We start from the raw sequence: 16,770 nt of genomic DNA, 5'->3' as shown, positions 1-16,770 counted from the left end.
GAAGGCAGAGAGACGTAGAGGTGCTAAGGCCGCCACTGGGTTTGTGTGAGTGTGTGTGTGTGAAAGAGAGAGAGAGAGAGAGAGGGCGCAAAGCAGCAAAGTTCGTTACCCTCGAGGTTTTCTATTGCCGAGCTGCTCTGCCCAACTTCCTGGGCTCAGCCGATGGCTCTTATGCTTACGGTGAATAACCTGGAAGTGAAATTGGAGCTCCCTTGATCGCAAAACCGGTCATTCATCTGTCACGTAACAAGACAATCGACCTCGATGTGGTCGGTGGCGGTACCATGAGCCAAAAAGGACACTTTGAACTTTTAAAAACAGAAAAACTACACCAAAACCAAGGTTTAGCTCTATTCGAATTGCATTCTGCCTCTCTTGGTAGCCGAGACCTCTCAAAACTGCTCAAAGCGCTTGGGTTCAAATTGCGAGGTAATCATAATCTTTTTTAGTCTCTTGGTGTATAAAGTAGCTGACACTCGTTGTCAGTGCATCTGTCAAAGTTGTCGAAAGGTTTGGTCCCTTTCGTATGGGTGTATGCTACAAAACTCCACAATCCCAAACAGTTGGGAACATTGAAACAATATAACGAGTTTAGCCGTTGTGCGAACTTTGTTCGATTATTGCAAAAAAAAAACAAATCATGGATGAGCTACTTTCTGCAACAAAGAATTGATACTCGAAACTGTCGCCCCCTTTTTACGCGGGGCTGCCCTACAATCTTGCCTGGCTGTGGTAAACACATGCACATGTTCGATGGAGAGCGAGTGCTTGGTTATGGCGTCTTCTTTCTTGGCCGTGGAGTTTCGTTTTTGTTGTGTGTTCAACCGTGCAATTTCTTAACCCAAAAAATACAAAAATGGCACAATGAAACAGACAACATCCGTAGGCTGGGAATTGGGAGCACTAAACATACAAAAGAAGCGGTAACGATAGTGAACACTTGTTTTCAATTGTTTTTGTTTTTAATATTCGATTGATTGAATTTTTTTTAACAGAACATCGAACTGAAATTTGTACGTTGTACCTACTACCGAAATGCATAATCTTTTTCATGAATTGTAAAACAAGTAAACGACCATGCATGACCGAATTAAGAGTCAATGACATCGTACACAACTCGCCTTCTTTTCTCCATACACCTCGAACCTACTCACACCAATGCCATCATGGTGGTGTCGGTTGGAGTACGGACAAAACGGAGAAGCAAAGACGAATCGTACCAGTCTTAAACGAATAGCCTGGCGAATTGAGATGAAGGCGCTTGACCTGACTTTGAGAATCGAATTAGTTCTGTTTGATCAAAAACATAAAGCATCAACAATTCCATGTCAAATAAGTAATGCACCAATTTGATCCCAACAGGCCCAACTTCTGCCAGACTATCCGTTTAACGAACTATCTCGCGGTTTCGTTCATAAGAGCAGTCTCGTTGAATCTGCAACCCGGAGGTTTTCTTTATGTAAGCAGCAGCAGCAGCGAAATTCGCGCTTGTGTGAGTGATACTTTCGAAAGGCAGCCAGTAGAAGGCTAGACGTTTGCGCTACGCCAAAGAATTAGCGTAAGAGAGATAGATAGCACAAGGTTCGGCCAGCTGTGGCAAATGTGTGTCCAACACCTCCAAATCAGGTGAGGCACCGAGGGAGCTCTTTCATAATTTGCTCGGGACACTAGGGTTGCGTCCTAGAGCGATTTGCAAAAAAATGCAAGACACCTTTCTTATTGCATCAAATTTCCAAAAACATATAACTTGAAAAACGACTTCCCAACTTCCCCACCTCCTCTCATCCTTTCCGGCTCGCGTTTTGTATCCGTATTAGAAATCGCCGTACTTGTAATGAGGAGGTGATTGACATTTCTCTTGTCTCTTTTGTTATGTTTTCCTACCCGCGATGGTTACGAAACAAGTGAAAGTGAAATTTTAGATTTCATACGCACCGCGCGTAGCGCTTTGCGCCTCTTCTGTTATATTTCTTTATTTAATTTTTTGCACTTAAGCTTCACGCACACTGCTGAACGTGATAAACGCGCGTGCGATAATGCAAAAAGTCGTGCATTTGTAACTAATTTTTCATTGATGTTTTTGCTATTTTTTTAAATTTTTGATGAACATATTTGAACGGTGATTATATTTAAATTTCAATTAATTCAAGACATCACTAAACAACAAACCGTCGACCCCGCTCATTCGGTGCTGCTCTACGAGAGCAAGTTAGCTCAGCTAGCGAACGAGCCAGACCACGAGCAAGCGAATATTTTTCTGACCTAAATAGAGTTCAAAATGATTATGCCCTAGTTAGACGGTCAATGAACTTCGCTTTAGCCTCGAAGTCTCTTGCTCGGTTTGCCTTGGCTGGTTGGGGTTGAACTGCTTGTGCCGTGGTATGGGTGGACACTACATCACTTTCTATTGCGCACACTCGCACGATACGTTAGAGTGTGTGAGTGGAAAAACGTCCCATCAGGGTGTGGAGGGGGGTGGTCTTTTATAGCATAAACGAAATAGCAATACCATGGGCGACAATGGCTTCACTGTGTGCGTGTGTCTTGAACCGTGGCACGGGAGCAGAGTTGCTGGTATGCTTGCCAAAGGGGGGATTTTCAAGTACATCGAGTGGAAAAGAGATCTACAAGTTAGCTGGCAACCCTGCGCACGTTTGGCGGTTTGGAATTAGTACCTTACAATTTTTTTACAATTTTACAAAATTTTAATAGTACTCACCATCGCGACTCATTCCAACGGCTATACATTTTTTCAGTCTGCAATACTGACACCGATTACGATTAATTCTGAGTATACTGCATTGCTGATTTTTAGTGCAAGGGCGATACTGGATTTTCTGCTGAATCGAGCGCCTGAAGAATCCCTGTGAATGGCAAAAAGAAAAAGGAAAATATAAATTGAAGGTTGACTGGTGGTGTCACAGCCGAATTGGGGGGGAGAAAAGAGTACACAATACAAATATGATACTAGGCGTAATATGTGGGGGACACATTGAAACGTACATGATCTTCGCATAGGTTCTCCTCGAACTGCTTGCAGAGATCATTGATCAGATAGTCGGAGCAGCAGTCGCTACTGCTGTTGGAGCTGCAGTTACTACAACTATCGTCACTTATTGGCTCCGGGGAGGCTGACAACGATGAGTGATCGGAGCTTTGGGAGGACTCCCGACTCCGGCAACACGGATTATGAGGGTGTTGATTATTTGATATGGCACTTAGGCTATTGCAGCCTTCTTCTTCCTGCTGTTGAGGTTGGTTGGTGGGTTTACTCTGCGCCGACGACTCCAGAGCATGCTTCTGAAGTTCCTGATCGCAGGCACTAATCCACTCTTTGGCAATCGTGGTTTTCTTCCACGGACAAAAATCTATCTTCGGTGTTGATTTCATCTTTACCGTAGGTGGACTTTCGATTTGGTTACTGGGGCGACCACTATCAGCACTCTTGAAACCACAAACTTTGGTCACCTCATTTGAAACACCTACAACTTGGTTATTATTACTATGGCTGGCAGAACTAGTACCAGCACTTCCGCCGTTTTCGGTCTCGATCTTACTTAAATTTGAACACTTTAAAGGAGCGGATTCGAGAATTTTAACTAGTGCGCTGTGAGCCTTTTTAAGGCTGTTGCTGCTGCCGTCAGTACTGTTGCTCTCGCTAGAACTTTTTAAACTGCACTGATTGCTTTGAACTATCAGACTTTTCCCAGCGTTGAGTGTCGCCGTTGACTTTGGGTCACTGGCGGCGGGCTCCTGCTGCACTGCACATCCCATTTTGCAACAGCTATTTCCAAAAGTCTCTTCCGAACGTAGAGATGCCGTTGATCACTACCTCAAGACTTGGCTTTGTCGACCCTCGAAATTTAACCACTAGGAACGACTAGGCGCTATTGCACGGCGCTTATTGAATAGACATCATTTTCCCCCTCAATAGTGGAACATTTACACACTTGACACTTTGCATAACTATTCGTTGAGTTTATCAGAGACGCAAGGACGAAGCACTGCCGACGACGGCGACGACAACGACTTAAGCATAAACGTTCGCTCGACGGACGATGCTCACATTCCAGAGTTTAATTTGCGAATGAAACTCGATGAAAACAGTGTATCAAACAACTCACACTCGCAATTGTGTGTGCGAGCGCGCGCGAACGACCAGTTTGTTTTCAATTCGAGCTGGTGGTTGGTAGTGTGTGTACGTGAGCTAATGGCATCTCACTTACTCCACCGGGCAGTGGGTCTGCTCGCTTGCTCTCCTAGTGGAGCTGCTGTAAGTAGAATGCCCTACCACCGTTATTTCTGTTTGCTGTGGCTGCGGCTGTTGCCTATACTATTTCCACACACAGAGAGACAGCCAACGTAGCGCCGTCGTATGCCCCCGCCCGGATCTAGTAGAAAGAGCAAAAGTAGCAGAGAAGCAGCTCCCCAGCGCACGCGACGACGAGGATTTGGCGGGCAATGGTCGAACCAGTGAGGTCGAAACATGAAAATTTGCCATAGCATGTTGTTAAGGTTTAGAGACCATGCGGCTCCATATTCGCACCATGTACCATGCGTCTCCACTGGATTTTGGTTTGGAATTCTTTACTAAGAAGATGCTGTCAAACCACTCGAAAAGATAGCTTTCACGTATACATATCGACTTAGAATCAAAACATGAAAATTTAAACTAGATTATCTCGGTAATGGCTGAACCGAAACTAGATGTTTCGGTATCATTTCTCGGGTTAGTATGTAACTTGACGAACAAGTGTAAAATCATTGATTGTAACAACTTGGTAACAACCTATGACTGATGGCGGTAAAGGGGCATTTGATCGCAGCAAGTTGGCGACCAAACCCAACCATTATTCTTTTAATCGTCCCTGCCACACTCAACGATGATGTTTAGTACTGACCATATTTTATTGATTGAAACACAATAGCTTATAGGACCTTTTGAAAAAAAAAAGAAAAAACTCTAGAATTAATCCACATTAAAAATGACTTTTACTATGTATAGCAATTGTGGAATTGCGTTGGCCTTTGCAGTGATGAAACTACTTATAACGTGGTAGACAGCAACTTTTATTGTTAAAATTTGTGCGAAGAAATTTTGGCTGTAATTTTTTTTATGCACGTAAAATTTCGACGCAATTAAAAAAAATATCAACTCTTGTTATGAGACTTGAATTAATATTGATACTTCTGTATTTTTTTTATCCGGGACCGTGGTAAGCGTGGTTGTCTCTCACCCAGTCGGCTTGAGTTCGATCCTAGACGGTCCCGGTGGCATTTTTCGAGACGAGATTATGGGAAAAAAACATGAAATTTAAAAATGTTTTTTTTTTTGTTTTAAATGAAAAAAATTACCCTTCTGAGTCAAGGTAGATTAAATTTCTCATAAAATGACATGTTAAATTTTTTTGTACAGTTGAGTAACTGAAAATTGTAGAGTTTTCAAAACCTGTTTAGTGTTTTTTTTTCCATGAAAAGTAGAGTACGCCATCAAACCGGGCGTCTCATTTTACATAAAAGCTCCTTTGACACCAAATTTCTATCTCATTACCGTTTCAGGCTGCAAATTATTGAAAAACACCTCTTTTTTCGCATGTTCTAAAATTGAAGAGGTCGTACCGCCCCTCCGTCACGAGTTATTAAAAAAACGGACCTCGGATTCGTGATCAGGGACAAAAGTTACCACTTAGGGCAAAGTTTCACGCAAATCGAAGAGGGGTCGGGGCAACTTATCCCGATTTCTTGTGAGTTGGTAGAGAATTACCCAAGGTAGTTGGTAGAGAATTACCCAAGGTATATATATATAAAAAGAAGTTTGCAATTGCCTCAATAATCAAGCCTTCGTACACTTAGTTTCGAGTAGGAATCTCGTAATCGAGAACGCCAAAGCAATGCTGTAGAGCGAATAATTTGATTTTTGATCTTTGACTTTTGTAATTTCAGAATACAGCCGTCTGGCAGCAGCTGAAGATTCATGCTTTCTCTCGTCGCATGTTGGCAACCTTGCCGACACCTTGCCGTGAGGAGAGGTGAATCAACCCAGGCGTATCACCTACGGCATAATCCTTCGGGCTCCCCGAGTCAACCAAAACTACCCCAGGTATGTACTCCGTGCAGGGCACTTGAGGTGAAAATAAGTAAAAAATATGGATATGTAACGTTTTGCTCATTTGATACATTTTGAAGAACAGGTCTTCCAGCCCATAAACATAAGTGTAAAGCTTTTTAGTTTTTGTATTTTTTAATCCGGCTGAAACTTTTTTGGTGCCTTTGGTATGCCCAAAGAAGCCATTTTGCATCATTAGTTCGTTCATATAATTTTCCATACAAATTTGGCAGCTGTCCATACAAAAATGATATGTGAAAATTCAAAATCTGTATCTTTTGAAGGAATTTTTGATCGATTTGGTGTCTTCGGCAAAGTTGTAGGTATGGATATGGACTACACTGAAAAATGATACACAGTAAAAATTTTTGTGATTTTTAATTTCACGTTTTGTCACTAAAAATTTATTTGCAAAAAAACACTATTTTTGATTTTTTTAATTTTTGGTATGTTTTAGAGGACATCAAATCTGAGCAACACGAGAAAAGGGCGGATAAGCATCATGACAGTTTGAACTATTTTGCAAATTCTCAGGCTAGTTGTAACTTTTTCACAAAACTGAACGTGGTAATCAATAGCTGGCCTGCACAGCTACCTTTTGATATTTCGAGTTTTGTTAAATAGTTACCTATAGTCTAGTAATTTGCATAATAGTTCCAGCTGTCAAAATGCTTATGCGCCCTTTTCAAATGTTACTCCAGAAATGATAACTTTTCAGAAATTTCCAGAATGGGCAAAAAATTTTTGATTTTGAATCAATACAGAATTTTTCAAAAAATCCAAATATTGGTCGCAAAAAATTTTCAACTTCATTTTTCGATGTAAAATTGAATTTGCAATCTAAAAGTACTTTCGTTATAGCCATTTTTAGGTAACTTTTTTGGAAATTGTTGCAGTTTTTAATTTTTTTTAAGTAGTGCCCATGTTTGCCCAAATTTGAAAAAAATATTTTTGAAAAGCTGAGAAAATTTTCTATATTTTGCTTTATTGTACTTTGTTGCTGAGATATTGCCATGCAAAGGTTTATAAACAAGAAAATTGATGTTTTCTAAGTCTCACCCTAACAACCCACCATTTTCTAATGTCGATATCTCAACAAATAATGGTCCGATTTACAATGTTAAAATATTGGGCATACCGAAGGCACCAAAAAAGTTTCAGCCGGATTAAAAAATATACAGTATGTAAAAAAAGTATTTACACCCCTTGGGCACTATGCACATTTTGTGATGAAACATGTAAAAAATTTAAAGTTTGACAGGAACCTAGTACTACGTTTTGTTCAGAAACTCATGCCAAACATTTTGCTACAAAAAGCTCATGAAAAGATGATTTCTATAAAAGTTATATAACAAATACTATTACGAAAATAAAAAGGTGCAAAAAGTTTGTACACCTTTCGAAAAATTAACATAAATAATGTTATTTGTTGACAAATCACCATAAATCCAGTCTCCCAACTCCAAATAGGCATCCTTGACTGATTAAAGAATTTGGATTGAATATAAAGTTTACTAACTACTTAGTATAAAAGTTTATATAACTCAAATTCTATATAAAACTTATCTAAACCTAATTTTGCAAACTCTTAATTCAACTAAATGTCAATATATTACCATATAATTGCTAAATAAACATTTTGGAGTGGGTATAACACCGTTTTGGGGTATTTGTATCGATAGAATAGATTTTCGTTGAAATTTCGTACCAACCCGGAATTACGTCGTAGGAAAATCCGCCGGCATCCGAAACGGTCCACGATTCACAAGTCAACCTATGTGGAATCGGAAAGGGCATAATTTCCGATCTTTTGATACCCATACATCTAGGTTTTCTTTAAAACCTACGTTTTAAAATACCTAAGCAAAAACGTTGTTATGGTTTCGTTTGAGCAACCTGCCAAAAATGTATGGAATTTCGTAATTTTGTTCTCGTGGATCAAACTTACTTTTGCCCAGGTATTTAAAAACGTAGGTTTTAAAGAAAACCTAGATGTATGGGTATCAAAAGATCGGAAATTTTATGCCCTTTCCGATTCCACATAGGTTGACTTGTGAATCGTGGACCGTTTCGGATGCCGGCGGATTTTCCTACGACGTAATTTCGGGTTGGTACGAAATTTCAACGAAAATCTATTCTATCGATACAAATACCCCAAAACGGTGTTATACCCACTCCAAAATGTTTATTTAGCAATTATATGGTAATATATTGACATTTAGTTGAATTAAGAGTTTGCAAAATTAGGTTTAGATAAGTTTTATATAGAATTTTCAGAGTTATATAAACTTTTATACTAAGTAGTTAGTAAACTTTATATTCAATCCAAATTCTTTTAATCAGTCAAGGATGCCTATTTGGAGTTGGGAGACTGGATTTATGGTGATTTGTCAACAAATAACATTATTTATGTTAATTTTTCGAAAGGTGTACAAACTTTTTGCACCTTTTTATTTTCGTAATAGTATTTGTTATATAACTTTTATAGAAATCATCTTTTCATGAGCTTTTGTAGCAAAATGTTTGGCATGAGTTTCTGAACAAAACGTAGTACTAGGTTCCTGTCAAACTTTAAATTTTTTACATGTTTCATCACAAAATGTGCATAGTGCCCAAGGGGTGTAAATACTTTTTTTACATACTGTAAAAATTAAAATTAAAGAAAAAGACCGATTCCGTAGAGAACTGCTCAACAGTATTATTATTATAGAATCATACATTTAATATGACTATAATTAAAATTTTTGGCATCTTCCAGGCGGATCTGTGTCGAAAAAAACGAATTTAAAATATTTAAAACTTTTGATGTTTTATGACATTCAGAGCGTGAAAAAAACATTTTCTGTGAACAGTAATAGGTATCTGTGTATTAATTCCAACCAATTTTGGAACATTTGTTTAGCTAAGTGTTTTTCAGTAAATTAAAGATGAGGTGCGAACAATTATTTTCAATTTTGTTCATGTCTAAGAAAACATTGTTCCTACCATCAACTAAGAAGTGAGCACCTAGAGTTATTCGACAAGACCTCAAAATGGGACAAAATGGGATTGTTCAAAGAACGTTTTTACGTTTTTGTGTACAGTTCATCTATATTTATTTTTACACTTGAAAAATAACAAAAATTGCAACATAATGCAATATGGCGCAATTTTTTTCTTCCTCTTGAAATTTTGTAAAGATACTTATTTTGGGAATTCAACTCCTATTTGTAAAACAACACTTTGGCGAAGTCACCAAATTGATAAGTGGATTAATTTATTGGAAGGAATAATAACGAAAAATAATTATCTAACAAAAAAAAACTAGTCGATTTGCAATAATTTATAAAATTTCTCAGCTATATCGTGGTAGCTCGGTCGATTTTCGACCCCAACGGCCGGAGCCCCCGTTTTTGCCATGATGGCAGCTGTCTCTCGGTTGGCCAGGTCTGAGACTGGTTTGCTTTTGAACAAAGACAGCACCAGCAGTACGAGGCGCGCACAGTTCAACGACCTGTCATTGCCGTCTCTGTGAGTGAGTCGCTTGCCTTCGAATAACCACCCGTCCTCCACCCATCACCCAATTCCACCCATTTCAACCTCCCCTCGTCCATTGCGCAGTGAACGTTCGTGGTTCGCATATGCATAGTGCCATGCTCCACCATCACCACAACACCCCATCCAAAAACCCACCCACCACCCATCGCCCAAGTTGAACCTCTAAGCTCAACAATACTACCAACATCAACTTTTCCACACACGACGACGACGGCTCAACTCTCGCACACAACTACACTCGACCTGGTGTTGTACGCACCCCGGGCCCCAAGTTCCAAGCACTGTGGCGGCCATCGCTCGAAAACGGAACGGGGTTGTTCACGTTTCGAAAAAAAGTATAGAAAAAAACAAGCAGACCTCGTGCGGCACACGTCTCGCTCGTCTGGGTTGTTTGGTGGTGTGGGTATGCCCTCGGAATGTGGCGCTGTGTTGGTAGGTTTTTTCGTGACCCAATTTTTGGTCATCTACCCCGGCGTTCGAGAGCGACTCGGGCAGCGTTCGATCGGCGGTTGCTGGGGCTTGTGCTACGATTCAGTGTGATTCAGCACCGACCGCCAGTGTTGTGTGTTACTGCTTTATTAGAGCTGGCCGAATCGACTTGGTAAATATGGTGAGGGGTAGAGCAAGATGGCATCAGCAAATCTATTGCCGGGCTGCTTGTGCTTATTGTGATTTGATTTGATTTTTTTTGTTGTTCAAGTGGGGCGGTTTTTGGCGGCACGGCTTCCTCAAGCAAATGAGAGGAAAGTGAGAGGAATTCACAATGCTTAAGTAACCCAGCATAGAGAGCACGCCGCGATGAAGAAATCAAAGTATACAAAACTAAAACCAAAAAAAAAAACATCATTGGAGCATTGAGTGACAAAAGTCAACAGCCATTTCAGTTTAATAATATAAAAAAGGCATTCCTAAATGGCTAATCAGTATAGAAATTACTAATTGTCCTTCCTCAAAATGACTCAATCATTCCATGGAAGCGCATTATGAGTTGTCGAAAAAAAAACATATATTTGTGCCTGACTTGTTTTGAATAAAACAATGTTTAGGCCTTTAAGCTTGAAGCTGTGTATAAGTTGAATTTAAAAATAGTTTTTTACTGTGTTGAAATTTCAAACCTTTGATAAGAAATCGACAATAACGGTACACATCAACCAGAGCTTTTACACCAAGATCATTTTTACAGACAACTACGAGAACTATCTATTTAAGTTTTGATTCATCTCCTAAAGTGCGGTCCGCAAAATAATTCACAGCAGGGTTTGGCTATTTTTACAACCAGATTGTTGAAGGATTGGGCAACAACAACAACTTCATGTGCTCCCTTAAACAAGATACATTTTATCGACAAAAATTAGTTTTCGAATAAAAATGGAGACGCTTGGTACTTTATTAATCACTGTTTCTTAAACTTTATTTGCTAAGCCGTGTAATTACTTTTTTTTTGCATAAATATTACCAATTGAACATAAAGTTGGGCGCTTTCGTTTACCAGTTGCCACTTACATCAAGTACCGATTAGTTTGTGGATTTTAACAACGTTTTTTTTCTTCTGTGTTTCACATTCTAAATTAAGAATATTTACAATTCAAAATATCCTATTGATGAAAATTGTATTTATTGAAGAAAAAACTGTGTTACGTGGAAGCGCATGGTGGCTCAAGATTATTTTAATTGTTTGTAAATAAGCCTTGTTAAATGTCTTATTGTTTTTTCCTAATATTTTTTTTTCGATTTATGCTTTAGCGCTTCTTTCAAAATATTTTTACATAAATCTTTAAAATATTTTATCCTTAATTTGTATGTTGCAATAAATGAAAACTGAGGTAATCGAATGAAAAAATCTTATTTCGCAAAGTTTTTTTCTGTTTGAGCTAAATTTAATACATTTTTTGCCATTAATGTAACAAACAGGTTTTCAATCAGAAATTGACATCAAAAAAGCTTTATTAAATAATTTTTTTAAAGAACTAAACTGATTTTATATTTTAGTCATTTTTAAATACAACATGTAAATATTTGCTTCACAGAATTTTAATTTAGGCTTTAAATCTGATATTCAAAACATTAGTTGACGTTAGTTATTAAAAATGATGGAGTCGATATTGGGTCTCGTGGCGCAGGGGTAGCGGCTTCGGCTGCCGATCCCGATGATGCTATGAGACGCGGGTTCGATTCCCGCCTTATCCATTGAGCTTCTATCGGATGGTGAAGTAAAACGTCGGTCCCGGTTTCTCCTGTCTCGTCAGAGGCGCTGGAGCAGAAATTCCACGTTAGAGGAAGGCCATGCCCCGGGGGGCGTAGTGCCAATAGTTTCGTTTCGTTTTCGGAGTCGATATTTTTTTTACAAATTCCAATTTAGTTTATTTATTCTGCAAATTATGCCTTGAATTGAACTTTTTCCAATTGCCAAGCCAAACTGATTATCACAATACTACCCCTAAAGTTGTGCTCGATGCAAACCTAGAGAGACCTCCCCAGTTCCAACAGTATTATTCAAGCATTATGCAACACCTTTGCTTAATGTTGACCACCTTCCTGTTTCTCTTTTACCATCGCGGTTGTTTTTGACCCTTTCTCCAATAGCAGCTATTAGCGTACAAATACATGTATGTGTCTGAGTATTTGCATACTTGAATGTATGTGAAATTTAGAGAGAGAGGCTTTCTGTTTGTGTTTTACAGAGGTTCATTAACCTGAGCGGGGCTATTATTTTCACGATATTGTTTTAGCCTGAATACATGTTTTTAAATAACCTTTGTCAACCAATTGTCCGTAAATATTGGAAACCGTCTAATATTTGTGCAAAGCTTTGCTCTAACCTTCAATATTTGTATTCATTCTGTGACCCATTTTCGTACAATCAAACAGGAAAACAAGCACATTTTATTTCGCTAGCCTCATTCAGCCAGAGAGATGCTGGTGCTTCCTCACAAATAGTTTGCAAATGGTGGTGAAAGAACAAATGCTAGAGCTCGCTAGCTGACTTGTATGGAAACATATGAAGAAGGTGGGTGATGTGGGAATGGGGTGGCCCAGACTTGTTTAGGTTGTTGTTTAACCATTTCTCTCTTTCTCGTGCTCTTTCTTCGCGCTCTTTGCTTTAGCTCTTTTTTTCTCTGATGACTTCCAGATCAACGACCCCGAACAGAGCTGGGCGAAGAATCGCAGCAGACTCAAACATTGGCCCCCTGTTTCAGAAAATTTCTATGACGTCATGTTTGGAGCAACATTCCTTCTTGTTGTTGTGTTACTGGCGTACGTGCTACAACATATTTAGTCATTGTTTGCCTATAAAGAAGTAACTCGTTACGTTTTGTGGTCATCGACATGGTTGATTCATCAAGAGGTCAGTGACCATTAGCAGCCTTTGCGTATCTGGGTTGGTGATGGTTGAGGCAGAACTGGAAATGTTAGCAGAATATTTCGTCGCTTGTGTGCATATAGTGACATTTCTACCTTGAAATGATAAGACCTGTCACAAGATAGCACACAAGTGAGGATTTATAAAATTAAACCCAATCTTAAACAGGAATTATAATCATGAAAATCATAAAAATGTGAAAAAAAGAATTTTATAAAATTATGAAAAAAGTTCTAATTAAGGCATGATAACTGTCAAACCTGAATACTGATGTTCCAATAGATCAATTCAGAAAAAGGTCCAATAAACACATTTTTTTTCTTTTAAGGTGTTTTTAAAACCGCTTTGGGTCATTCAAAAACACCCAAAATGCAAAAACAAAAACAAAATTTAGTTTATTAAACCTTTTTTTTAACTTTTTGCTCTTGAATAATTTTACTTTGGGGAAACTAGTCAATACATTTTAGAACGATGTTCATCACACTGTATGTTGAAATTTCATGTTATCCTTACTCAAATATTGTCCGAAAAACGAAAAAGTATTTTTATATTTTTATTAAATGGACAATTTTTTTGTATGGACAATTGTCCACGAGGGGGGGAGCGGGGGGTTACAGATTCCCAAAAAAGTTTCCATGTTGTTTATGCATGGCCCCTTATCCAAAGGTTGAATTAGAATAAGTGAATCCGGATTCGGTCATTTCATTGCAGGTCCATTCTAAGTAAAAAGTTTTTGTTTTTAATTACTAAACAGGTACATTATTATGTTTTTAAAACTCAAAAAGAGTTAGGCTTTCTTGGAAACATCGACACAAATACAATTAAGTTTATTTCTAGTCAGTACTAAAAAGTCACAATTTCCATTCTTAAAAGCCAGGCGCCTCCATAGCTTCATTCTAAGAAATCAAGATACAATGGAGATGCTTGGTCTCTTAGAATGATTTCATCGCATGTAATCCCGAAATTTGTTATGTTTTGTGCTGGCAAGGAATAAACTAAGGCGAAGTTAAACTTATTTCCTTTGAAATTGTAGAACTGTGATTGTGTGTAGTTTTTAACGGCATGCAATTTTTACGAGTTTTGTTACCCTGCCGCCACTCTTTAACCTTCATAGAGTACCGATTTCCTTGTGACTCTGTTAATTTTACACCAGCAGCAGAAAAAAATGTTCTGATGAATGGGTGCTTCTTAGAACGTGCTGTGGAAAGAAATCTAGGTCAACCTCGGCCACTTATCCCTCCACCTCCTTTCCCTGAACCAAGTCCCCTGCTTTTTCCCTCAAACCAAAACAACACACAAAGTTCAAAGACCCGGAACATTGCAATACAACCACCACCAACAACAACATCACAATCATCGACACGACACAGGCACAGAAATTTCGAGAGAAAGAGACTCACAAAGTCATCGTCATTATCGCCATCATCATCGTCATCGCGCTTTGTCGGGGCTTTCCCTGATGTAAAAGTGTGTGCTGCTGCTGCTGCCCGCGACGAAGAGTGTACGACGATGACGATAGAGCGCCCGCCAAGTCGAGGAGAGTTCAGTGACACATGCGCACATTTCTTTCGTTGACTCTCGTTGGCGCGAAGAAGGGGAGCGGTGGCAGTCACAGTGTGTGTAGTAACAACGATAATAATGAGCCCGCGCGCGACTCGACACTGCCTTTTGACGTATTACGTTTTGTCGCTTTTGGCGCGCTGCTTGTGGTTGACGGCGAATGCGGTGTGTGGAGAGAGTTGAAAGTATGCATCCCCCGGGAGGTGGGGTGGAGACGCATGGTGCTGGGTGAAAAGGGAAGAGGGGTGGATGGAGAAATGCGTGTTACGATCGTTCGTCGTCGACGTTGCTGGCAGATGTGATTTTTTGAAGGCACGAAGCAGTTTTTGCACTCGCTCGTGTTGTACCTTTTAGTGTCGTCGTAGAAAGATCTTCGTACACAAGCAGCACGTTTACGAAAATAAGGAGCTAATGCCGGAATGGACAAAAGTCATTGCTCTTTCTTGACATCATAGCGGACTGTGGGGAGTAGAATGGTCAGTTAAGTAGGTATTTTTCAGACTTCAATGCGTTTTAATATCAACACTGAAGTTGAAAGTTATGGTACAACTCGGTAACCAGATAATATAAACAAATCATTCAAACCTGTAATTTAGTATGAAGCTATATTTTTTTCAAAGAAGGCTGCATTACGTAACAATAATGCAGGAAGATGATTTTTTTTTCGAATTATGAGCCAAAAGTACATTACAGTCCAGGCTCGATTATTCGTAAGCATTGGCAAAATTTCGCTTCGGATAATCGAATCACGAAAAAAATATTTTTTTATGGAACACCCGCAGTCGAGCAGTTTTTGACAGTTCGCTCTATAAGAAATACATTGTAGAAAAAAGCAAAAACTGTTCGAATGGAAGTGCTCCATTGTTGAGCTTAAGTATGACCCTTTAACAACTCTAAAGTGATTTAGAATTTTTAAATCCAAGATGGCGACCAAAATGGGGATGATGAAATATTGAAAAAATGCCTTGTTTTAATTTTACAGGAAATCTGGAGCAACAGTTGAAAGGGACGGTACGACATTGCTCTTACGGCCTTTCATTACACACGTTTAAATTGGACGAAAGACCGTAAGAACAATCTCGTACCACCCCTTGCAAATGTTGCTCCAGAAATTATCCATTCAAATTTGTCTGATATGGGGTCGCAGAACTCGAATTTGATGTTTAAAGTAAATAAATAAAAAAAATACAGGAATTTTTTTTATCGTAATTTTTATCCGAAGTCAAATCCAAACCGTCGGATAATTTAAAGTCTGATAATCGAAACTTCGGATAATCAAGTCTGGACTGTATTTTGTTTTTAAATTTTTATAAAATATTGTCTTGAAGCTCAAGTGATATATTTGTAATTTTTTAAATATTATGCAAAAAAAAATAATGGTTATATTACATTTGAGAATGAGTACATTTTTTATGTTAGAAAAAAGAGTAATTTGACCATTTTCTATGTAATTACACTTATTTAGCCTAAATTGAGGTCATTTCATTATCAAAGAGGTAATACACAGAAAAAAAATTATGGTAATATTCATCAGGAAATGGTGACAGATTTTTTGTCTAAAAAAATGATTAATTTTACCCCAAAAAATATGAATTTTCATCAGTTTTTGATGAATATTCATCAAGTTCACATTTTTACACAATTTCTATTTAATATTATTCAAAAAAAGAGGTAATATTCAACCTACCAAATTTTCAACATTCCAAAATTCAACTTTTTTTTCTGTGTATTTAACCTCCCAAATTTACAACTGAGCAATTCTCTCAGATTTTGGTCATTCTTTTTTTTTGTATTTTTTTTGATCTGACTGAAACTTTTTTTTGCCTTCGGTATGCCCAAAGAAGCCATTTCGCATCATTAGTTTGTCCATGTAATTTTTCTTACAAATTTGGCAGCTGTCCATACAAAAATGATGCATGAAAATTAAAAAATCTGTATCTTTTGAAGGAAATTTTTGATCGATTTGGCGTCTTGGGCAAAGTTGTAGGTATGGATAAGGACTACACTGAAAAAAATGATACACGGTTAAAAAATTTTGGTTTTTAATGTCACATTTTGTCACTAAAACTTGATATGCAAAAAAAAAGCACTATTTTTATTTATTTTTTTATTCTTTGATATGTTCCCCTAAGGATATCAAATGCCGACTTTTCAAAAATTTCCAGGCTGAGCAAAATTTTTTTGACCGAGTTATGATTTTTTGAAT

The 16,770-nt window shown here is 38.3% G+C and overlaps 1 protein-coding gene across 9 annotated transcripts in view; it reads right to left on the bottom strand.

Moving 5' to 3' along the window:
- Positions 1-16,770, bottom strand: part of LOC6040533 (ecdysone-inducible protein E75) — a 72,355-nt gene that overhangs the window by 13,644 nt on the left and 41,941 nt on the right. For 8 of the 9 annotated variants that reach the window (XM_038257908.1, XM_038257902.1, XM_038257903.1 and 5 more), the window contains one exon: positions 2,720-2,864. In XM_038257908.1, coding sequence (XP_038113836.1) covers positions 2,720-2,864 — 145 coding nt within the window. Of the gene's footprint in view, positions 1-2,719; positions 2,865-3,003; positions 4,081-16,770 lie in introns of those variants that run through there. The other variant, XM_001849865.2, reaches the window with a different exon arrangement.

Source organism: Culex quinquefasciatus, chromosome 2 (assembly GCF_015732765.1).
Source record: "Culex quinquefasciatus strain JHB chromosome 2, VPISU_Cqui_1.0_pri_paternal, whole genome shotgun sequence".
NCBI classification, from domain to species: Eukaryota; Metazoa; Arthropoda; class Insecta; order Diptera; family Culicidae; genus Culex; species Culex quinquefasciatus.
The sequence above is the reverse complement of the archived record's forward strand: the minus strand, read 5'-3'. Positions and strand labels throughout refer to the sequence as shown.